This window comes from Vicia villosa, linkage group LG5, assembly GCF_029867415.1.
Source record: "Vicia villosa cultivar HV-30 ecotype Madison, WI linkage group LG5, Vvil1.0, whole genome shotgun sequence".
Taxonomy (NCBI): Eukaryota; Viridiplantae; Streptophyta; class Magnoliopsida; order Fabales; family Fabaceae; genus Vicia; species Vicia villosa.
In genome coordinates, this window is record NC_081184.1 from 141,019,209 (window position 1) to 141,045,304 (window position 26,096).

At 36.2% G+C, this 26,096-nt stretch overlaps 1 protein-coding gene across 3 annotated transcripts; it reads right to left on the minus strand.

Annotated features, from left to right (window-relative positions):
* Nucleotides 1-40: 40 nt before the first annotated feature.
* On the minus strand, nucleotides 41-25,866 carry LOC131602801 (uncharacterized). 3 transcript variants are annotated; one of them, XM_058874992.1, is made up of 26 exons: nucleotides 25,655-25,866; nucleotides 25,015-25,196; nucleotides 22,293-24,548; nucleotides 20,595-20,670; nucleotides 17,973-18,095; nucleotides 16,491-16,746; nucleotides 15,932-16,393; nucleotides 15,366-15,551; nucleotides 14,962-15,255; nucleotides 13,989-14,603; nucleotides 12,462-12,858; nucleotides 12,205-12,332; nucleotides 11,409-11,579; nucleotides 11,016-11,216; nucleotides 9,808-10,359; nucleotides 9,674-9,733; nucleotides 9,250-9,578; nucleotides 8,227-8,659; nucleotides 6,951-7,418; nucleotides 6,263-6,379; nucleotides 6,042-6,163; nucleotides 5,222-5,960; nucleotides 4,878-5,132; nucleotides 4,386-4,568; nucleotides 1,459-1,800; nucleotides 41-1,213 (listed from the first exon to the last, which is right to left on the minus strand). In XM_058874992.1, the coding sequence occupies exons 2-26, from the start codon at nucleotides 25,187-25,189 to the stop codon at nucleotides 464-466; spliced, it is 9,690 nt and encodes a 3,229-aa protein (XP_058730975.1). In that variant the 5' UTR covers nucleotides 25,190-25,196; nucleotides 25,655-25,866; the 3' UTR covers nucleotides 41-463. The 3 variants fall into 3 exon arrangements, with proteins under 3 accessions (XP_058730975.1, XP_058730976.1, XP_058730977.1); XM_058874993.1 differs by having other exon boundaries at nucleotides 25,618-25,866; XM_058874994.1 differs by lacking the exons at nucleotides 25,015-25,196; nucleotides 25,655-25,866 and having other exon boundaries at nucleotides 17,973-18,111; nucleotides 22,293-22,355.
* Nucleotides 25,867-26,096: the final 230 nt, after the last annotated feature.

The window sequence follows — 26,096 nt, forward strand, 5'->3', positions numbered from 1 at the left end:
ATTTTATAGGCAACAGAAACGGTAATATCTATGCAAAACATGGCAAATGGATTTTTATATTGATGTACAGGAACTATACATTTTGGAGCAGAAAAAAGAAAAAAAGAAACCAATGGGACATTCTATGCTATGGGCCTCAAAATCGACAACAAACTACCCTCTTCTCCCCTACAAAAGAATCAGAGAAAACAAAAACTATAAGGGTGTTTACAAGAATGAGCTACAGATACAATTTGCCTAATATACAACCATCAAGCATCTACTCAACAAAAAAAATATACATGTATATATAGATCATCAAACCCATTCAATATTCATTTCGTCCAGCCAATCTGGTTTTGGCTCAGCACCGTTCAATATGTGCGACAATGACTCCATATTATTTTTGAGCCAGCAGTGGGTCAAGGTGGTTCCCGTCCGACCTGGTTTGTCCAATCATAATGATAATTTACAGTAGAAAGTTTCACATTAAAGGGAGATAAGCTCCACCATGACCTTTTCTCAGCACTAATGGGGCCGCATTGTCAGGGACCTTGTCCATTTCTTGTGTGCATGCATCGATGACATCTCCAAATCCAGTAGCCACTGTAGCCAACTGCATCCGTAACCTCAAATCCCTTGTTCGCTTCAGTAAACACCTGAGTGATCTTCCTAAATATTTAGCCCATTCAGCAGGCAACCCTCCCCCTGTGAGCCATACGGAGAAATGAGATTGGTCTCCTCTGGCAGCTACTTCAGCTCTATAAAATTTCGCTAAATCAGTCAACATTGAAGGCTGAAGAGGTAGAACTGCCACAAATTCGGCTACAAACTCCTCCATGACTTCAGGTTTGAGCATTTGGTTCCAGAGCACCAAAGCCCATTCGCTTGGCTGGTTCAAGTTATAAGCTTCAGCTACAATTAAAGCTTCTTGGAAACGAGACTGCTCAACTAATGCTCGTCTAGCATTGGTTTCTGATAGATAAAGCCACTGGAAATCTGGCATTCGTATTTGGAGGGACAGAAGGGAAGCTTGAGCACAATCCATCCTTGTTTTATTGCCAGCATCAATGGAAGAGTGAACTTCAGCAGCTTCAATGAAGTAGCGCATGGAATCCAATAAGTCTTCATTCTGGTCCTTGTTATAACGCCGAAACCACTGTTCACAGGATTGCTCTGCTCTGGACTCTAAAAGAGTGGCAGTCTCATGTTTCATATCAAAATGAGTATAGACCTGGAAAGAAGACAAATGAAGGATGTTAAGCACCAATGACTAGGAACAGAAACAAAAAGAAAAAACTTCATGAGCAAGTGAAAAATGCAACACGCCCACTTCTTAAGTAGATGCTGGGAAACAGTATGCAACATTGCAATATAATTAAATAATTAAATGTATTTGAATTTAAGCAGTACTCAACCATTAATCTACAAACAAAATTTTGTAGACAACATTTCATCAATATAGAAAAAAATACAAACCAGGGCAAATGCATCAAGGTCATTAGGGTTGAAATGCTTCAAAGATGTAAGAACGGCCATTCGAAAACCTCTGACAGCCTCAGCAGTGCCTGTGTTTGTGTCGGCAGCAGCAGAATACTTTTGAAGAAGAAGATCCAATTGACCATTTTCTATAAGAATACCAAGAATGAAATTGAGAGCATAAAAATTTTCAACTCCAGTTATCAGGCGAGCCAAGCACGGAAAATCACCCTCCAAAACATAAGCATCAACCCTAGTTGCAGCAAGAGCAACAAGAACATCAACTCCATCAAGGCAAGCAGATGATTTGTAGAAGTGATGGGACAGAATAAGAAGCTCAACCTGAAATGCCAATTACACAGGAAGAACATTGTCAGCTCAAGACAAAGGAATGAGTCAGCCAGAATCATTAAGATACATTCTCAACTAATATTTTTTTCTTCCAAATTACAGCTACTCAATGATTATCCCTTTAAAAGATAAGGTAACACACAACAGCAGCAGAAGAGAGGGGTATATCAGTTCTCAAGTTGTAATTGGATAAAGAGGAGCAAATCTTAAAAATACGATCTTGTATGAATGGTAAGGACGCCGAGTTTATGGTATAACTTGTCTTTTAATCCTCAACATTAACAGAAAACCTGATGATTAAAATTCACTTCTCCTGCTCTTATTATAAACTAGTTTACTCACTTGATATGTTCCCTCGAGTGTAAGAGTTAGAGTGAGTGTTGAAAGGTTCCTAGCACTCCTCTTTCTATCATGTCTACAACTGAAATTCTACCACACACGAGCTAATTATGAGTCAATTTTTCGGTCAAGTGTATTGGCTGGATAATGACCTAACAACTTGCCTTTAGCCTAGAAAAACAACTTGCAATTTTACTAACGTATAAATATATGTCAACATTGAAACTGATTCACTTGTGAAGTGCAAGCTCAGAATATGTTGCTCAATTTTCTTACATTGTTCTCATACTCTGTTGTATGGGAAACTTTTTTTTTTAATCTTTTTTGGAACAGTGAGTCCCAAGTCCTTGGACTGGTGATACTAGTTTTAGTAGAAGTAAAGAGAGATACCATGCAGCAATTTAAAATATTTGCAACACAATGGTGCTTAGGTAGAACAGATCTAGGTATTACCTTAGAAGACAGGGAAACTATAAATCAAACCACTAAAAAATACTCCCTTCGATTTTTATTATACGTTGCATTGAGAAAAAAATGTGTGCCACATTATAAGTCGTTTTACAATACAAATAAATTCTTTATGCTATTTTACCTATTATACCCTTAGATATTCATTATCCTCTCTTCTTTCAATTATGAAAATTTATCTTCTCCATACCATTAATGAAGGACAATTTTGTAAAACTTTTCATAACTTTTTTTTTTCATACAACAATTATTACTTTTTTTAAGTAAGTGTGAAAAGTCCAAAAGGGAGTATTTGGAGTTAAACAGTTCATCTTTATAAATAGTGTTGATTGTTGTTGCTCTCATTGTTGTTGTATAAGTGAGGATTGCCCCCACTTATAAACACAACACAGGCCATATCTCTAAGCAATGTGTGACTAAATCCACCCCTTCAAACCCAACACAATTAAGGTGTTGGAGGTTGCAATTAAGGCAAGCCAAATGCCGCAATTAAAGCGACTAGGGGCGGACCGCAATGAAGGCGGAAATTCCAACGCACCCCCTCCTCATGCTTGGGTCTCAATGAGCCAAAAGCATGGACAATGCGGCAAGCCCAACAATAGATCTAAGATAGGCTCTGATACCATCTCAGGATTTGGGTTGGACCTAACTCATCCCTACAAAACCGCCTTGTAGGGTAAAAATTGCCCCCACTTATAAACACAACACATGCCATATCTCTTAGCAATGTGGGACTAAATTCACCCCTTCAAATCCAACACAATTAAAGTGTTGGAGGCTGCAATTAAGGCAGGCCAAATGCCGCAATTAAGGCGACTAGGGACGGATCGCAATGAAGGCGGAAATTCCAACATTTTCTTTTCTATATTTGCTTAATCTTTTGAATTTTTTTAATTCAGTTTTAATTCCTGCAAGTAACTATTTTAGTTTTGTAGATAATGTCCAACCAACAAGTTTCCTTATAAACTTAAAGGGTTGCTAGAGCTAACAGAGCATACCATGGATGGAAATTTCACCATCCAGTTCAATAAGTAGATACAAAACACCACTCTTTGTTATTATTTTTGAAGCCTTGAATTTGATGAGAAGTGGTTGTTTGTTGTTTATGACACTCATTGACACTAAGGATATTTTCTATCAATCAAGTCTCCAGTTCTTAACATATATCGACAGTCTTGAGGATTCTTATTTATTTCTGCATTAATATATAATTTTGTGAAGTAGATAAGGATTCATGACTTATTGCTAATTGTTGGAAATTACACTTCATTGCGATCCTTCTCTAGTCGCCTAATTGCAGCATTTAGCTTGCCTTCATTGCAGCCTCCAACACCTACATTGTGTTGTTGGGTTTGAAGGGGTGGATCAAGTCCCACATTGCTTAGAGATATGTCATTTGTAGTGTTTATAAAGCTTGGGCAGCCCTCTCCTAACAAGCCAGGTTTATTTATTTATTTATATATATATATATATATATATATATATATATATATATATATATATATATATATATATATATATATATATATATATATATATATATATAGTTTGCTCGCTGCCATAATCCATCTGTCATCAACAGCACTGGTAATATTCTTCTGTCTAAATAAATTTCTTTTGAAAAAAAAAAGAGTAGAGGGTATCACAGTCAGGGCATCATTATCTCAGATAACATGAATTAGAATTTTCCCAACAGAATTGGATTTAATTCACCATTTCTGGACAAGATAGTGAAAAGAAAATGTGAGTGACAAATAACAACATGGTACCTCACAGGCATGTGGTATTTCTTGCCCAGTTATCACCAAACGCATTAAAGCATGCCCGATCTCTTGTTCAGAGGGACAAAGCTCTGCCCATTTCAAGAAGTCTGAAAATCTCCATAGCAAGGGAGCAGGGCCTTCCTCTTTTTGTGAATCCATATACCCTCCCCGATGTGCAGCCAACACACCCTGTACAACATAAATATTAATTAGCAATAAGTCATGAATCCCTATCTACTTCACAAAATTATATCTAAATATAGTTGTGTAACACAACCTCTTCATAATGGACATGGCATGTAAATTACAAAACTGTAAATCATAATGACATCAGTTCACAAATCCAGGTAAATTTCTTCATTCAATAGATGGGAAACAACACGCCCACAAAAGTCCATCTAATGATTAGAATGGTCTAACACATCCACTAATTTCCAGGCATCAACATAGTAAAACCATCATTAACTAGAAACATAAAATAATAAAAATGAATCAAACCTTCAGGAAAGATTCTGCAAGTATTTGAGCAATACTAGCAGCTGGCATCGGATGAGTCTGCACCAGAAATTTTGCCTCCTCAAAGGACTCTTGTGCTTTAAGAGAAAGCAGCTGCAGTAGCTCAATTGGTTGTTTGTTGAATGCCTCAAAAAATGAGAGACCCAAGGTGTTTGCCACTTTTATAACTGCTATTATTTTCTTACATAGCCCACGCCCACTGCCTTCGGTAAAAATGACCACAAAACTCTCCAAAACCTAGCATTTTGAGCCAACATTCCACAACATTTTAAACATCATTAATGGAAACAATATCTGGGGAGGGGGAGAGAGATTTGGACAGTTACCTGAAGTGGGTCAATGTGGCGCTTATCATTCAGTAAATCATATGTCTGCATAACTGAATACACATCCTCATCAAGCATTGAGACTGATACATTGTTAGGAGGAGTTGACATAGAAGCAAGCTTCAAGGCTGCATCAACAAGTCTAAACTCAGATGGTATTTGTCCAGGGGAGAATTTATATTGTAGTTGCTTGGCAGCAGTGATTTGCCCAAATTCCAATAAAGAAAGAACAGCTCTTTCCAGCTCTGCCGCTCCAACCCTGTCCTCCCACCTAGAAAAAGACATTTCTACTTTCAAATTTTCTTCTTGTAACTGCAACTCATTTTTGAAACTGATGATAGTATTGGAGCCATCATCGGTATCTGCACTTTTTTCTACCGAGTCAAGAGCTGGGCGTCTCAAAGCCACATATCCTTTGGCCCTTCGTTTTGGCTTTGTATTCCCACCAAAAGTAGTTGAAAGCCCAGCATCCACCACTTGATTCTTGTGAGGCATTTGATTGTTTTCTCTAGTCTCATATTTTTCTACAGTTCTATTCCTCATTGTATTTATATGGTTATCCATCGTTGCTATTATACTTGCGGTTCGGTCAATAATACTGGAATCATTCTTGATAGCACTCTCCCTGGTAGAAAAGGTTAAATTGAAGTCTCCTTCACTCTTCACCTGAGTCTCGGACTCAACGGCTAAGAGCCATACTTTGGTTTCAATCTCACGCAGAAGTTGCAACGGACAGACACTGAAAAAATTTAGCAACAAGATCAGTAAGGACATTACTTAAGTTGAAACAGAAAGTATAATCCGCAAATATGTTCCATACGGGTTGGAAATACTAATCATCCCACTCAGCCATTGCAGAGAAAGCAATAAAAGTTCATGAAGCTCCCTTGCAGGAAGATCTTTCTCCACAGCTTCGGCATGTTTAAGAAAAAATAACCCAGCCTGCACTCATTACAACGGAATAAACTTATAGCACCAGACAACACAGTATATTTCTTTAGCTGAACACCGACTGTACTAGAAAAAAGAAACCAAACATACTTGAAGAGAAGGAAAGGAATATCTGATGAATAGTGTGTGGCAGTGGCCCCATAAAGCAACCCTCTCTTCTGGCACATCCCAAAGAAATTCCTTCCATTCAGCTACCATAGATTCAGCCTAGCATTTGTGGAAGAGACGAAGAGATGAGGGGATAGTGTTCATGAGAAATATGAAAAACTATGAACTAAAAGCTAAATGTAAGGGAAAAAATTATAGCTGTTGGTACTCATTTGCAACTTATTTTGAGCAGATTCAATACAATATAACATAACTTCTCAACTATATTTTCTCTCCTTTTCCTTTTCCCTTTCTATTAAACAATAAGATGTTATATGTAACATGGCAAGAAAACGCTACTCAAACCCTTAACTAGTCTAGTATGAAGTTTGATATAATATCCACCAATGTATAATTAACTAGTCTAGTATGAAGTTTGATGGATCAAAACTTATAATTATTAATAAGAGACAATATGAAGAGCAGTCAGATCAAGAATATGTACTAACATCAAGAAAATGAGATGAAGAAAAAACATGAATTAGTTATAAATGGCTTCTACTGTTACTTCTGTATATACCATTCAATTGATCAATGTTCAAATATAGGATCAATTGGCTTCCCCTCAATTGAGGTATAGTCTATATCAACAACTGCGTTCCACAAACAGGTTTACAAACTTAAATCCTACCTGTGATTCAGTAACATGATGCATAGCAGATTTCCAAGGTGCACCACTGGCCTCCAGCTGTTTGGCCCAATTCCTTGCTTGCTCCCAGTGCCTATTTTTTTCTAGTGCAGATAAGAGTGAAGCATCGTCCCAATCTTCATTACCTAAATGCAACTCGTCATCTCTACGAAGTAGAGGCTCTGCTAAATTAATTTTCCAATAAAGCCTTCGATAGTTTGCCGCTGCATATCCACCATCACAAAAGTCTGTGGCAGCAAGAAGTTGCAGCAAGCATCTTTTCTCGTAAGGAGAAGGGCAGGTTGAAAGCACAGCATCAGCAGCTGTAGCAGCAGTAGAACTAATCCATGATGTCTCAATCTGCCCCTCTCTTCCTAAATTTGTCTGTATGTGCATTGGTTCTTCCTTAATTCGAGCAGAAAAGGAGCCCAAATGCGCAGAAGCTTCTGAGAGGCGCATTTGTGAAAAGGCCTAAGGACAAAAGGGAAAGAAAATTTCAAAATTGGAGGGCTATTATATTTAAATTAAAGCTAAAGTAAGGTTGATATCAATATTGCACCAGAGATATTATAACCCATGCAAAGATTTGGTTAAAAGTATATACAGATTGGTAAAAAAAATATTTCCATAGAAATATCATAAAATAGCTCACAACAAACAAACAAACAACGCAGTCGCATGTTACAGGTTTGACCTGAATTGATTAAAGTGATTAACTATGTTCTTAACAAGAATTCAGTTTAATCAAACATTCAATATTCAGCAGAAGAAACTCGGCAAACTAACCGTCATGGCAGGGAACTCTTAAAAAGTATGTCTAAGATTTAATATCTTACTTTGCAATTTAGGTTTGCTTTTTACATGGTCAAAGCAAAATATTGAGGGTAATTTTTATGCAGAATTTTAAAAGGCCCATTATTTGCCTTAGGTTTTCAAATATATTGTTGAATTTTAATATTGAGAATTTTCTTGTGTATCATTGCCTTGTTCTTATTCTTGCACTTATTGTACATCATGCCTGCAGCATTAAAGTTCACTTTTTTATTAGAAAAAATATTGACTAAAAGAGAGTCAAGTCACAAACAGGAAGATAACCAGCTACTGGTTGTTGAATACCCAAGAACATATTGTGGCACTTGACCAAAGAGACACAGTAGCACATTATAAAAACAAATGTATCGTCTACGATATAAACCTATCGTCAAAAAGTAGTACTTACTAGTCTCAATGATCTTACACATACTAAAGAGCCAAATGAAATTTGAATTAGTTGCCAAACCTGAAGAGCACGGATGAACGGCAACAGGGGGCATGATGGAAGGAACATCTCAAACGCCCTTAGCAAAGGCGAAAACAACTGCTGTTCACAAAGCACTGCAACCATCTTGGAAAGAGAAGCAGGCCCTTCATCGGAAACACTTACAGCATTAACAGATCCATGGTGTTCTACTGTTATTTCATCCTCCACAGTCTTATCTTGAGAATCAAATATTCTTTCCTTAATAGAAATACTTGAGATGTCAGACATTGCAGAAGCAGAGGAGTCTAGTGAAACAGGAGTTATTAACCGTCGACGTTTAGGACTCTGCCTATTATAATGAAATGTGAGCTCTCTGTCACTTAGAGGCAGGGCATTAGTTGCCGCTACAGCCGCTCCAATATTGTCGGCAATCTGAGAAGCGATATCGTTCACTTTGATTGAGGAAGTTTCTCTGTCCAAAACAATAAAAAGGCAATGAGTTTCAATCATTGAAATACATCACACGTGTTTGAATTGCGTGTGTGTGGACCAATTAGCACTTATTCAAGACTTGGGCCTATAACAACTCATCATAGAATGTCATTTTCAATTCAACCATTGAATTATACACCAACCGACTTCATTTCTATTCGGAGTCAATTAGAAAATATTGCTCTTGTGCTTGTCATACAGATTCTTCATAAAATTGAACACATATAATTACGAAATGAAACAGTAATAAAAAATGTGTATTGCACATTAATTTTAATATGGGCTGATGCAATATAAACAATTTCCGGTTAATGTAAAGTTTTCTGAACATAATATTTGTGATGTAAATGATAATTGAACAGTGAATTTCGTGAGAAACTGGTCATAAGAAAATATTATTCCAGCTGCTGTCAAATTTAATTTCATCACTGATGTTGCCAATTATCCTAAAATAGAGATAGAGAGACTGATTTTGACTAAGACACGGCGGAAATTAAATCACACAAGACTGCAGGCCCTTCACAGGAGAGATGTCTTAGTATATGAAAGTATGAAAGCAGTTACGATCACCTTGCTGCAGTAATTTCTAACCAAACTGTCAGACACGATAATGGAGAGACATCAAGGAAACATGAAGCAACCATTGCCAATATTGACCACGACAACTCTTTTGCTTTCATCAAGAGAGCCTCTCCTGGACACTTTTGCTTTTCACACACTGCTAATATTTGGAAGAGTTCAACTGGAACACATACATTTTCTTCAGGAAAGGGTGTTTCACTGCTTTTCTCCAGTGTGTCCGAGAAAGGGGCAGAGCCTGCCTTTTTCTTCGATTGCATTCCTTTCAAAACTGTCAACATATGAAGTCTGAGACGTGGATCGCTGAACTCCTTTGATGCCTAGCATTCATAATCACAAAGATATAAAAAGAAACTTTGTTTCAACAGAACTTACACAATTTACATGTTGAGTTAGAACAGGATACAAGACTCACCATTCGGACTACTGTATCATATGGATATCCTCCAATCTGAGCTTCAGACAAAAATTCAATCTGACAGAAACCAAAAAAATTTAAGTCTATTGGTTGGGGAATTAATAGAAAAAATACCAAAAGTAGAAACATACCCAGTCATTGTCTCTAGCTAATACAGAAAGGTACTTTGTACTTAAGGGAAGCTGGTGCAACCTGCAAAAATTTGTTACCAATGACCATTGCTGGCTGGATATCTTTCGGTGAGATCTTAATTCATTTCCATCACCATTTCCACTTAATATCCATGACCCGTAGGTATTTTCATCAACCAACAGTGGAAGGCTTGCCTTTTCCAGATGGTGTAAGACAAGAATAAGAGCTCGTGAAGACTGTTTACTTGGAGCTCCCACTTCAGAGGCAATTACAGGAGAATCCTTGTGCAAATACTCATCAGCTAGAGCCCGAGCAAGAGATTCTGTTACATCACTTTCATGTGATTTTGCATGAAACACAGATCCATTAGGTGGTGATAATTGCTTGAGATTTTTGTTAGTTTCATTTGATTTGTAAAAATAAGATATCCGTTTTAGCACAGCAATGTCAATGCGCATCTTGCCGGCAGATAAACCACATAGCTCCAGAAGAAAAGCACTAGAAGCAACAAGCATAGAATCCTCAAAATGCAAAATTGCAGTTGACAAAACCTGAAAATTCGAGCACAAATCTGTCAATTTAACATTTAAAATTTTAATTGTGTGTTTTTTATCAGGCATTTGTAATGAAAAAATATATAAAACACAGCTAAGATTCTATGATGTTACATATCAGGAAGCAATGGATGGATGTCCAGCATCAAAATCAAAATAAATTCTACAACGAAGCAAAGAACTGATAGAATACCAAGCAAATAGAGTTAAGGATATAAATTCATTGATGCCCTTTAACCAAACAGCTTAACCTTTTAGGTTTAATTGGTTCTTCACAAGGTTTGAAAGCTCTGATGACCAACTGATCAGAAGCTTGATCCTTTACAAACTTAATCCCCAAAATTCAATTCGATTTTAGTGTAAAGTAAATTGGCCTTCTGTGTTGTCCAAGCTAAAAGTCCAAAAGTAGCTTGCAGGAGCATGTTGAAGATATTAAATGACTCATATGACTTCAAGTAACATCATTAAAATTTTAAATTAAATTGGTTTCTGACAAACAATATTTGATAGTTTGACATTTAGGATCATGTGGAGATTTTTATCAGGTAACAAACATAGCATTTTAAAAATTTGTACTAAATGCATTGGTTTGTTTAATTTGTCTCTCATTTCAATCGCATAATCAGACAATCTATGAATAAAAAAAAACTCACAGATGAAAGTAGAGTATCTTCATGTTGTCCTAGTGGTGAAAGAAGTTTCTGAACATCTGGTTGAATGTTAGTTTGCCCAAGAGTCGAACTACTGCCTTCCCATTCTGACTTCAGACTTTGAACTCGTTGGCCAATAATTTGGTTAAAAGCTGCCAGCGCTCGTCCACGATGCAAATGATGCTCAAGCCCAAATCCATTTTCCTGAATATTCAATTTAGCATTACTGTATAGTATATATGGTATATTAAAGAGCGCAATTGGAAAAATAGGAATCCTTTCTACATTGAAACGTGAGAGCGACATTCATGTTGAAACATTTTATTTGCTAAAACAACACTCATTTTGAAACGGAGGGAGAAACCAAAAGATAGCAATTAAAATAAAAGAATATACCTCAAGTAAAGGACTGTGTAGTTCTTCTTCAATGTGTCGTTGGATAGTTGCCTCCCAGGAGATTGCATTTATCTCATCATGCAAATCAGCACTTACGTACAAGTCAATATCTCTATGTAGCAAAGTTTCTCCCATAGGGAATGCTGAAAATGATTGGCAACCAAGAGGACCCTGTAATATAATGAAAACTACATAACTTGGATAGCATATACAGAAATGTGTCTGCAATAGCATGCAAACTACATGATAGATTAAAATATTTATAAAGTAACAAAAAGAGAGAGCAAAAGATCAGTGATGAAGCTGTCCTAACATTACACAAAAACATAGTGTATTTTATAAAGAATCAATATCAGATAGGAATAGTTTGAATTGAAATCAAAAGGATAAAACTGTAGAGAAAAGGTGATGGGATCCCGAATTTCCGAAACAGAAAATAAAGAATCAAATGAGTAAAACTTTAGGAAATAGATTGAATTTGATTAATGAAGAAATATATGCTGAAAGGAATGAATCTCAATCTACCCCAGATCCAAGCTCCTACAGAGAACGATATTTTCTGTCCATAACTAAAACAGATGATTTCTCCAAGATGCCTTTACTCTAGTCTCTATCCCTCAGGCCCCTATATAACAAACTCCCTCTTTCTCTCTCCCGTAACTAACTATTCTTTCTCTAATTTTCCTTTTTGGATAACTCTAACGGTCCTAGGATAATTGGGCCTATACATAGATACAAGGTACCTAACAAAAGGCAGCAATTGTATCCAGTAACTCAAAATGGAGACAAAACAGACCTGAACATAAAGCTGTATCAGTCTTCGTACAGGCTTAGGAAACCAGCATGGAAGCATTTGTAAAAGTGAAGTGTCATGTCCAGTAGACAAGAAAATGTCATCGCGCCAACTAAGGTAGTCTAATAAAGCTGCATTTCCAAATTGTGATTCAAGAAAAATTTGATGCAATGAAAAAAAAAAAAGTGGATTAGTTAGGTGCAAAATAAAGTAGAAGAGCGGATGGAAGAGTCACCAAAAAAACAAGGTTAATAACTAACCAGTTTTTGCTTTGGGGACCAACAAGCACATTGTATCCTGACCAAGACATGCTCCAACAAGAGTACGCCACAATGTAGGAAACCTTTGCAAAGTCGGCCTAAGGTTCTCCAATGTGCACTGGGCAGAGGAATTACTGTGCCTATTTACACCATCACTATTTAAGCAGCTTTCAATGGGGATAGAAGCATGCATCAGGGTTGCTAGAGCTGCCATTTCTCCCCCTCCTTCAGCAATGTCATCAACGGTTCGAATTATTTCATCCAACTCCAAAACACCGAGGTCGCTTCTAGGAGCTAAATCATGTGACATAATTGAACGAGCATTGGCAAGTGAAGCCTTGTATTCACACCCCCTGACTCTTGATAAGAGCATCCACTTCGCCCATTCACAATCAACCTGTTGACATACAATGTTGATCAATAGAAAAAAAATATAAAAACATAACAAGAAATTTCACCAATCAGGACAAACTTTGAGGATGTGTTCGTTTCAAGGTTTCCACAAAGATTCTTGGCAGTGAGATTGAAAATATAACATTATGAGACCCCCTTAATATAAAGCCCGGCAATGTGCAATCTATGCTACTATCTTGTGCATTTGGTTGAAGAGTGACTCTGGTATTTCTGCCTTTATTGCAGCCCGCCCCTATTCGCCTTAATTGCAGCCTCCAACACCTTAATTGTGTGGGTGTGAAGGGGTGGATTTAATCCCACATTGCTTAGAGATATGGCATGTGTTGGGTTTGTAAAGTGGGACAATCCTCACCTTACAAGTCGGTTTAGTAGAGATGAGTTAGGCACAATCCAAACTCTGAGATGGTATCCGAGCCTTTCCTAGATCACTTTGTTGGATTTCCCGCATCGTCCATGCTCCGGCCTCATTGACGTCCGAGCGTAAGGGGTGTATTGGAATTTCCGCCTTCATTGCGGTCCGCCCCTAGTCGCCTTAATTGCAGCCTCTAACACCTTAATTGTGTTGAGTTGGAAGGGGGGATTTAGTCCCACATTGCTCAGAGATATGGCCTGTGTTATGTTTATAAAGTGAGGCAATCCTCACCTTACAAGCCGGTTTTGTAGGGATGAGTTAGGCTCAATCCAAATTCGGAGATTCCTAATGACCATTTATATGCTCTTCAGCTGAATTGGGATAAAATTATGTGGATTGGCTTCTATTTGGCTTCACATGGATCAAGCAGCTTTGCTCCATTGATGTTAGTTTTTTCCTGTTGTGTTCTTTTCCCTTTTTCCAATGGAGGATTCCCCATCTTCCATACTCCTAATATTCTTCATCTTTGTTAAATTCTCATTTTATTAAAAAAAATGTAGGGGTTGTCCTATTTTTTCACTGAACTTGAATAACAATACAAAAGACAAAATAATCCAAAAACAAACCTACAAATTTCAGTGAATCAATCGCTTATTGATGCTTAATAGTATCATGATTTCAAATAATGAAAACCACCAAGTACAAACAATCAGAATAGATAAAGCACAAACGTTAATAACACAATGGACACAGAAACTTACTGCTGTTTCCTGGAATGCATTAAGTGAGTCGAGATCAAGGACCAAATGATGATGGCCAAGGTAGAGATCCAAAAGATTTGGCAAGTTATGTTGTGCACAATGGTGCACAAATATTTTATGCAAAGCTTGTACAGTTCCATCTCTAACTGATGAAGTCTCATTGAGATCATCCTCCAACGGGACATTATTTTTGCCAGATATGTAACCTGAACGAGCCAAAAGGGATACCAATTCCGTTGTCCCTTCCCAATATTCCCTCAAAAATATAAACCTTTTTGCAAGCTTCTCCTCCGCAAGCATCCTTATCCACCCAGAGAAAATATCAGGAGAAAACTTGTATAATTGAACATCTGGAACTTCCATGAATACAGAATCCAACTCTTCAAGAGAGTATAAGAAATTTCCATAATTAGAAGACTTCCCGTCGCATCCGGAAGATGAGACAGGCTGTACAACATCCAAATTGAGTTGAAGGCTTCCAGCAGATAGGACATATGCAGGCATTGAGTCTAACAATCTAAAGACTTCCTTCCAATGATTACGACACACATGGTAGTCAAGTTCTGACTCCCACAAAAAAGAAATGTCTGAACAAACAGATTGATTCAGTATCATCTGTACACACAGATGAACGATTAATGAAAAGAAAGTTATTATAGTTCAAAGAAAATAATCAGCTTTATCTAGGAAGACAAAATGCATATTAGATTAAATCTCCAAAAAGACATTAATCATTTTAACTTCCAACCTCATCCAATAGATATATAGTCCTGGAAAAAATTCCAATTATCAAGAATTCTCATACAGAAATTTCACCTTCAATCTTTTGTTCATTTAGTAGATGACAAGAAAATATAAAACCTGGCTTCCATGATCTCTTATGGGGAATGAGATTACTAGTCACTATTGAAAATCAACGGCATATATGAATATCAACACTAGCATTTAGTAACAAGACAGGGAAATAACTAACCCGATCAATAGTTTTTTGCTCCCAGGCATCAAACCAGACAGCAGCAGCAGCCCAATATCCAACATGAGCATCATCGTCATCAACTTCCAGAGCAGAGTAGTTTTCATTAATATTCATCCACGTATCCAAGACAACTCCATCAATCTCACCACATTCAATGACAAGACTATCAAATGAATGGTTATGCAAAAGCCTTAATCTAATCCCTAGTGGTGAATCACAGTCTGATGGGCCACTGGTATCATTCAGCCGGTGATGATATGTTTTCCAGAAATTACTGCTTGGATAGAGACTCTACTCACACACATGCATTAATACAAAAATGATTGCAAGTATCAGCTCATGGAAATTTTTCTTTCCCATACTAAACATTAACCACAAAACAAGACATAAATTCCACATACCTCAATCAGTGAAATGTCTTTCAATATCTTCAACTCATATGGTCCTAGATAACCATACCTTTTCATTTCCTCAGCAATCTGGACTCGTAAGGATCTCCTTACAGTGCCAAACAAAAGTTGCTTGAGGCAGTATTCAATGTTCTCACCAAGCCTTTGAAGTGTTGCAACAGCAAGTTCAGTTTCACCCTGTATAATTGTAATATGAGTCATGTTATTTTCATTGAGGTTTGTGACATTGATAGAACTAGTAAAATCAAGGTAATGAAACTGTATATTGTTAAATGGAAAAAATGAGCTCAAGGCTTTACAATGGTGAAAATGCAGAAAAAAAGGATAAACCGAAGTTCCAAGAACTCCTAAACCAGAGAGTAACTTCCCTAACAAATTTTCTAACAATATTTTCGAATAGCTTCTCTAATCCCTTATCCTCTCTTTTGTAAAAGAAATTCCCTTGCTAACAGAATATTGCCACGCCATTCCTATTCCCCTACTCAGCCTCTATACTGGGCTAAGGCCCCAAATCCAGTATCGTATCAGACATCCAAATAGAAAGTTGAGTACATCACCTTCATAAATAATTCATAAGCAACAGCTCTGCCAATGTCACGAACTTCAGTAAAAGTATCATGAGGCCCTTCGTCAACAATGAAGTCTTCCGATTGATGAAGATGCAGTTGAAGAACAGCCAAAGGGAGTCTACCAGAGAGTAGAGCATCTTTAACCACAGTTTTGAGGTCAAGATTACCCACCTTCCAGCGTGCCATCATCTCTCTTGGATTTTCCAGAGGCAAAACTTTCTTTTCCGAATGAGATAAGTCGCCTAATTCCTCGGAGACCAATTTAGACTCGGAATCAACAGGTACCAGCGCAAGATTTTCATTATTGTCGGCACCTGATGCTGGTAAAGGAAAAGAAAGCTCATGTTGGTTCAACATATCCAATGAAGCTAAATCTGAAGGAAGAACTGCAAGTTGGGGTTCTTCGTGCAGCTTCTCTATGCTCATAATAGATGACTCTTCACTGTCAACCTGTAATATTTAGCAATAAGATAACATATAATAATCAGGAAAAACAATGGAACAGTTTAACCAACAGTGCAAGTAGCATAATAGTAGAGCACCATACCAATCCTTGACTGGCCTTTTGGAATATTGTCCTATGCCTACATTGCAGATTTCGGATAATCTCTAAGAAATGAGCCAGCTCAGAAAGTTTTAGAGCAAAATCCATTTCAGTCGGGAGTTTCATTGGTTCAATTGGGGGAAGAGAAAGCAATCCTGTCTTGTTCAAGCCCTCTGCTGCGCGTGTATCCTTTTTATGTTGTAGTAACCCATACTTACGAAGCATTGTAGTTGCAAAGCAAGTAGCCAGTGCAAGAAGCCTAGACATCATAAGTCAGATTAAATTTTCTTTCTGGAATGAAAAAACAACAAAGATGATGCATGCGATCCACTAAAAGCTTTTCCTTTTTCTCCATTAGATATCACCACTGATAAAAGGATAAGGCACAAGAAGTCTAACGGAATGTCAACAATCCAATTGTGATTATTTGAATAGTAAAGTTGATATACCATCATTCTCTTTAGAATTTCCACTCGTTGATCTTTAAAAAGGGATGTGTTAAAAAAATCTAATGACAGCATAATTCTTAATCCTCTTTCGTTTAAAACTTCCACTCATCCTCTACATGTCTCCTCCACATACCCCCAAATCACATTAATCGATATTCAGCCATCTTTTTTCAAAATACGTTTTATCCCCACTATCTCTCTCTCTAACGTTATCAATTTTAATCATATCTTGGTTAGAATTTCCACCCACCCTATTTATGTGTTAAAAAATCTAATTGCATCAGTTTATGGTTGGTTTTTTACTACCCAACATTCAGTTCCATGTTAATGTGCAAGTCTAACAGTTGCCCAATAGAATTTCCCTTCAAGATTGAGAGATATTTGTTATCGCAAATCACACTTGAAGCATTCCTCCATTTATCTACCTTTGATCATATAGTTGATGTCTCCCTATATCTCTGTCACTTTGTATAGAGAACTTAAAACATGGGACTTATAGTATTGAATAATTTCTAATTTTTACTTCTGAGTTAGAATTTGTTTGCCTTTTGCTAAACTTGCATTTCATATACTCTATTTTACTTCAACTTCAGTTCAGAGGAAACCGAGCGTTTCCAAGGCTTATTGTCATAAATCTAACTTTTCATTAATCACTTCTCTTGATCCTCCATTAAATATATCGTCCATACACACAAAAAATATGGGATCATGGTTGACCCTTGGCAGACACGGTGAAAATTTCCATGTCATAACACAAATACTTCTGCTAACATTTCTACTTTATTTTTTTCCTAAAATATGATTAATATGGCTATCCAAAAAAAATAGCCATAACTAACCTAATGGACCAAATACCAATTGATGTCATATATATCTTTGGAGGACCAATATGAACATTTACCCAATATAATTACGACACATTGACACAATTTCTTACGAGTAGCAACTTGGTTTAGAAATGATAAAGAATATGGAATAAAAGTGAAGAATGCAAAGTAAAAGTATGAGAGCCAAGCCAATGAACATATAAATTTACCTTGAAGCAGCAGAAGTTTCGCTATCATTGCCACTTTTATTAAGCATAAGATAAACTGCAGCGAAAAGCAATCTCAAAATCCCCTCTTCCGCTAGATTCACATCCACAAGCATTTCCAAAGATCTGCCCATCAATAAAACTGGAAAGTGAATTTCATTAGACAATATTTGCCATTTAAAAAAACCTAAATACTATATGAGCGCATCAATGTAAGCAATCTCTTTTACAGCATCATTTCCATTGAACCAGTACCACTGTAACATTTGCAACAAATTAATTTGCCGTAATCTAAAAACTAAATCACAACACAGTGCACATAGATAAGCAAAATATTTCTAGAAGATCCAAGAGTCGCAAAAAAACTATATATCAACAGAAGAGAAACTTTTAACCATTATTGCTTTTCACACTTATGCATGGAAAAGCTATGCTAGGAAGCCATACGGAGAATCCAGAATGAAGAGCAACTGAAGGCTAATACTTAGGGGTGTTTGGGTAAGCATTTTAATTGAGTCCATATTGACTAAGCACTTATGATGTAATTTTCTCATCCGTGAAGATATAATTTTCTCATCAGTGAAGAGTGTGTTTATTTTCTTGGAAAATACATTATACCCTCTTATTGGAATTGAATAATATATTTCAAGCAATGTTTTAAAAACCAGACCGGACATCAAACCGGTGAGGGTACTGGGTCAATGGTTTATTGGTCGAACCGCTGGGTCATTGGTCGAACCGCATGACTAAACCGGATTAAACCGAATAACTCGGTTGAATAGACCGGTCGTTATAACAAAACTATATAGGTATAAAACATGTTGAACATGATGATTCAGTCTCTACAATATATAACTGACACTTAAATTTTTTAAAAATTTCATATCTTAAATAAATTCACAAATTCATAATTTAAATTCAAATTTTAAACATAGGTATCGCACATAATAAAATAGTACAAAATTACAAAGTATATATTTGCAAACAAAATTTAATCGCAAAATAATCTAATTGAATAAATTATAATAAAGTAACTTCATTGTCTACTAAATTTAATTTCAAAGAAAAAATTATTTCAATGTTGGTATCTCCTTCTTCAATATCAAAATCATCTGAAATAAAATTAACCGCATCCGAAACATTTTATTTTTTTATTTTATTTTTTATTTGTTTATTTTATTTTTATTTTAATTTTAACTTTTCATTAAAAAAATTAAAATGATGATATTTTAAGATTTTAAAATAAAAAAAAATTAAAAATGCATTTAAACCACCGGTTCTGGAAAACCGCCGGTTTTTCTGGTTTTACCGGTTTACACCGGTTTTGACCAGTTCACACCGGTTCAATGACATATCCGATCCAACAATCGAACCAAACCGGTTACATTACCGGTTCCCGGTTCAACCGGTCCGACCGGCCGATTCGGTCCGGTTTTTAAAACACTGATTTCAAGTATCTTAAAATTACAAGCACTAATCTCTTTATATAAGACTGTTCTAATCTAATGGGCCTAACTAATGGACTAATAGCCCGAATATAAATTACAACTAATAATAGTAAAAATAACTAATTTACAACACTCCCCCTCAAGCTGGAGAATGAATATCTATCATTTCCAACTTGAAAACAATCTTTTCAAAGTTATTGTTGTTCAACCCCTTCCCTTAGTTAGAAGATCTGCAACGTTGTCCTGAGAAGAAACATATGGAGTGCAAATAAGACCACTATCTAACTTTTCTTTGATGAAGTGTCTGTCAACTTCAATATGTGTGGTTCCATCATGCTGCACTGGATTATGGGCTATGCTAATAGCAGATTTATTATCACAATAAAGTCTCATTAGTCCATCACTCTTTATCTTCAAGTCTTCTAAACCCTAGCCGCCTTAATTGTCCTCACCTTACAAGCTGGTTTTGTAGGGATGAGTTAGGCCCAACTCAAATTCTAAGATGGTATCAGAGTCTATCTTATATCCATAGTTGGACTTCCCGCATCGTCCACGCTTCGGGCTCATTGAGGCCCAAGTGTGAGGGGGTGTGTTGGATTTCCCGCCTTAATTGCGATCCGCCCCTAGTTGCCTTAACTGCGGCACTATGGCTTGTCTTATTGCAGCCCCCAACACCTTCATTGTGTTGGCTTTGAAGGGGTGAATTTAATCTCACATTGCTTAGAGATATGGCTTATGTTGTGTTTATAAATGGGAGCAATTCTCACCTTACAAGCCGGTTTTGTAGGGATGAGTTAGGCCCAACCCAAATTCTGAGACCCTCCTTCAGGAAAGAGGATAATATTGTCAACCGGCACTCTCCTCCTTGAAGGGGTTGTAAAGTCTCGGTTCGAAAGTTAGTTGGTTAGTTGGGATAGTTAGTTAGAAAGTAAGGGAGTGACAGGTATATAAATAACAGGAGGGTAAGGTACAGAACAGTATTCAGTAATTAAAAGGGAGTGGGGGCCTTTGGATAGGGAGGGAGGGTTGTTGCGCCTCAAAGTTTTGCATTGTTTCATAGTTGTAATTAGGGTTTATCCCTATTGCTTTGTAACATTGTACATACCAGGTTTCTATCAGATTACTACTTTAGAACAAGAAATATAAATCGATACTACAATGATTAAATTTGGCTTACTTTTCTATTTCATCAAATTTCAAGTAGTCCAATGCTATTTGTAACTGACGAAGACGAGAAACCTTGATGTCCCATCCTGACAAAGAATGAAAGAGAAAAAAATATAAGCATGAAGCTAAAATTTATTGTGAAATCCTAAAGTATTGTGTCAATTCCATTCCAATACACAAATCATCAGATTTTAAATAAATAAATAGACAACGCCATCAAAAGTTTAGTTTTTTTTAATACGCGGTTTGTATATTAGTTCTTATGTTAGTATTTTTCTCCTTTAACCCTGGTCTTTTAATTCCCTCACTCCTGTAATGTTAGTTCTTACTAGTAATCATTTTCATTTATTCACCTTTAATAAGAATTTTATTGGTTTATGTGCCAAATGAAAATTTACAAAAAGTTATAATAATAAAAATCTTGAAATAGAGGTGGTTTTGGTAGCAAAAGACCAGAGACGATAAACGGCCAAAAGAACCCATTCAGGACAAGTAGATTAGTATTGGTCCAGATGAGGATGCTAAAAAAAACATATTATCCCATCCTATTTCACCTTGTTGGCTATCTCCAAGTATTCCAGTTAAGAATCACACATTGGATAAGATAAGGCTTGAACATGGGACATGGGTTTATAAGTGAGGACAATCTTCACCTTACAAGTCGGTTTTGTAAGGTTGAGTTAGGTCCAATTCAAATTTTTGGATGGTAATAGAGCCTATTTAGTTGCTCTCAGGTCATCGCCATCAAGTGACTCTGGTCACGCTCCAGATGTCTAGTCCTGGGTGAGAGGTGTGTGTTTGAGTTGCACATTAGATAAGATAAGGCTTGAACATAGGTTTATGAGTTAATACAATCCTCACCATACAAGCCAATTTTATAAGGATGAATTAAGCCCAACCTAAATTCTAAGACTTCCCAAGGCACCAAAATATTGTGGTTGAGATATTGATGGGATAAACCTATTACAGCAAAACTAAAGTAGCAATACAAAGCTGATTACAGTAAAGTACAAAATAAAAGGGAAAAACAAGATAGTGCAATTTTATGCAATTATAGAAGACCGGTATTATTTTAGGGAAACTATTTTATATAGGATGAATTATATCTACGAGAAGGATTTAGTACACCATAATGAAAAGGAAAATAAGACAATAGAAAAAGAAACTTCAAATGATAGAAAAGGGGAAAGGGTAGGGAATCAAGATTGTGATATCATCCTTCCAGAAGTTTGGAAAACAATAATTTTGACATCCTCCTGGTGAATCAGCTTAAAATCCTCCGAAGTACTCAACCAACAAAGCATAAATTGCCTTTTGGATTCATATGATATTGAATGTTTTGGTTTTTTTATTTAATAATAATTTGTGTTTTGAATAGTTAGGAGGATTTGTTATGGAAAGATTGACTTAATGGTGTGATTTTATCGATTTTTCCTAAATTTTATTTATATAATATTGTTTCTGTAATTATTTATTTTCATGAAAAACCTTCCTTTCTGTTAACATAAGAATAAGAATGGTCACTGGTCCCAATGAATACCTTCTGGAAGAATGGCCCTAAATAGATGTGAAAAAACACATAAATAAACTACCTATATGATAAGTAATGGGGTGACTATGAGATGATATATATGAACGTGTGTGTGTTTATATATAATACACAACATCATTATGTCAGGTTATAAAATGATCATTTTATGTAACTCACCATTTTTCGAACACAACTGATCTGCCTCTTCAATCCCTTCATACACAAGAACTCTGTCCAAAATTTCAATTTTCCAAGGAGAAAACTTTTTGGTTGGTTCTCTTACTTCCACACTGTCTTTAAGAAGAACTGAAATTCCTCTATCTGTACTTGGTTGGCGATAACCAATGTACTCAACAGGAAGAAAACTCGATAAAAGTGAAACAGAAGGAACATACACTGATAGACCATCTTCTCTCACGATATAGAAATAACCCTGAAATGTGCAACCCACTACTTCTCCAATAACAGCTTCTTCTTTTCCATTAAAGTGATGTACATCATATGCACTATCTAAAGTGTTGTCATCGTGGACATCTAAATTCACTTGCAGATTAAAATGCACAAGTTTTGTTGAACCTTTCTGATTCTTTGCATTCTTCAATTTAGAGAGAATAGTAATTCCCATGGGAGAAAAAGAAATAGAATCATCTTCACATAGTTTAAAATTGGGAAGGAATATCTTTCTCATAACAGGCGACTTCACACCAGAACCAATAAATCTGTGATCATTAGTTGCTTTGGAAGCAGAAGAAAAACCACTTGAATTGGGACCAAACAAATTGCTCCTTTCTTCAGACGTGTAGCCATTAGTTTTCTCGAGCGCATCACCTTCCACGGTTTTGTCTGGGTGAGAAACACTTCTGTCTATTATGTTTAAATCATTTGAATGAAAACACCCCGAGAAATTAGAGAATACTGCTTGACAATCTATATCAGAACCACCAGCCCCCCAGCCAAATAACATCCCCAGTCCAAATTGCTGAGAATGTGGAAGCAACTTTTCAGATATATAATTCTTGTCGGTAACATATTCCCTTAACGATATCACGTAGATCACACCGCATGCATCAACCGCGGCTAAAAAGTAAGTGTGTGAAGCAACAACTAACTTTTTAAATGATCTTCTAAAAGAATCACGGTGTTGATCTTTCAAGTTATCTTTAATGTCAGACCCGTGTTTAATGCGTGATACATCATCACCCAAGGGCAATTTTTCTAAACCTTGGAAATCATAAAGAGGGTTAAGTCCACGAGCCTGTGGAACATTTAAATGTGTCACGAATTCACCGGATAATGCAGAATATAGAACGATCAAGCCAGAAGAATCAAGACAGACAAGAAGATTATCACAAAATTGGAAATCTATCCACTCAGCTTCCTGAACTATGTCTGTTCTTTCATCAAACTTCACCACTGAAACCCACTGAATACCCCAATTGTCTAACTTGGCAACAAGAAGTAAATGTTTATTCATGCCTCTTTGATTTGCACCACTAATATTGACAGAAACATGATGCATCAATGTCAAAAAAAAACCCACCAGGCAATATGAAGCACTCGAGAAAATTTTAGGGCATTCATAGAACCCATTAATCTCAATACCAAATACATTGGAAAAACAGTCAGACTTAATATCCGCTGTACCCGGGCTCAAGCTTGAGTGATCAGAAGCACCTTTTACTAAATCAGCAGGTTCCTGCCAATTCTCCTTACTTTGGACTGGATTTTCATTGAAGAGATATTCCAGGGATAGACTTCCATCAAATATGTTAAAAGAAACCACTTCTGTAGAGCAAGGAAATTCGTTATTCTCAGGGAACTTGGTCCAGAGACTACTGTCAGTTACAATAGTTTCAACTTTTGTGAAAAAAGATTTTAAATATCTCTTAGTCGGCGCAGAGCCTCTCGAAAATTCAATTCCACCATCATCTCCACCAGTCCAATTTACATCCTGGTCTCCAGAGACTTCATGGCTAAGGCTGGAAGATTCTCCTACTTCAATATTTTGAGCTAATGTAGCAATAGGCCCCCATTCCACCCACCTGCCATGTCTATAGCTACCTTCTAATGAAGATTTAACTAATTCTCTGGCTTTAGACAGTTTAGGAAAAGCATGGACTGTTACTCCACATCTTCCCGAAACAAATAAAAATTCTCTAAATGAAGCATCATTGTGTTGATCATAGCTGTCCCCACAACGAGCCCAGGCCAATGAGTTAACATCACTAATAAATGGGTAACTATTGGACCTTGAACTTTTAATTTCAGTAACATTGGCATCAACACCAATTTCTGATCCTGAAGTAGAAGGCAAATCATTCACCAATGTTGATCCGCTGGGCCTATCAAATACCTCTGATGAAAGAGATGATGAACCTAGAATGTGATTATCATAATCATTGCCACTTTCACAACCACTGGAATTCGACTCTCCTGCAACCATAAAAGCAAATGCAAACACCATAACAGGATATCAAAAAAACTTGAAACAAGCTGCAATTGCATTTTACCCATAAAATTAAATACATATATACATGCTATTCGGCTACTGAACAATAATAGCCAAGCCAAACTATAAGTATGCTATGCTTGGATAAACTACTTAATTAAGCATTTATAACATAAATATTTGTCATATAAATGCATATATATAAAACTGCTTTTATAACAAAAATATGAAATAAAGTCAAATTATTTTCATATAAGTTTCCAGCTGTTTTCATAATCTATCATGGGGAGTTTATGGAGAAAAGCTCAAAACAATTTATGATCATATCAGCCATTTGTTTTCATAAATTCTACCAAACAGTCTTACAAATTTCTAAAAATCTAGAAAAGCTCAAATAAGTCAATTCTAACAATCCCTTAGAAAAAAAAGGAAGCAGCGAATCACAATCACCTTTAACCAGAGGAAACAACAGAGCTTCCTTTTCATATGAATGCAAAAGCAGAATCTCTCTTGTAGGAGAAATAAAACCTTCACGAAATTCCGAAAGCCCTATTTGGGTCTCAGACGCGTCCCACTTGTGCAACTGAAGTATAGCAGGATCATCGCTGCCCGAGGCCGAATCCATTCCACTCCTGATTCAACAAAAAGCATATTCAACAAAATTTAAAACAAATCATAACATTAATTTAATGATAACTAAAGCTATTTAAACCCCAAACATTAATGCAATCATTTCAAACACTTATTGATAACTAAAGCTATTTAAGCTCGAAACACTTTTCATCTTTAAATTTCACCACTCGGAAAATCAACGCTATGATCTAATTAAAAAATCTCGCAGCTCGTGGAACTTTGCATGAGCCAAATTTCAATTTCAATTTCAATTAATCGATTATTTATTAAATTACTCAAACAAAACGTGAATCTTCGGTTGAATCGCATGGTGAAATCCGAAACACGACGAATATCTAAACTAATCAGGATTTCAATTACTTTAAGTAAAACAAAAAATTGAAAACATCAAGGAGTTCAAATCGAATAGAGCATCGAAACCTGAGAAGTTGAAAAATAAAAAACGACGAAGTGGAACCTGAAGGTGAAGAATGATTAAGAGATTAGAGTGGTAAATTTTGTGGGAAGGTTGTTTCCATGAATGCAGAGAGTGAGTTTTCGAACGGAGATTTTGGGATTGGGATTGGGATTAAGAATGGAGCAAAAGTTGAGCCGAGAATGAACGGAAAGAATGTGCCTGAATTGCTCTCTCTACTCTTCGCTGCCCGATCCAACACCGTTTAAGTTAACGATAAAAACAAAATAAAATAAATATCGGGGATTTATTTTTATATTTTTATTTTTATTTATACTAATATAATATTGTTATGTTAAAAAAAACTATAATATCACACAATTTAAAAATAAAAAAAAAAAACTCGTATTTTTTTGAGAAAGACTTCAAAAATATTATAGTAATATTTTTTAGGAAGAAAGCATTAAAAAGAAAGAAATTTTAAAGAAAGACTACTCTAGATTAT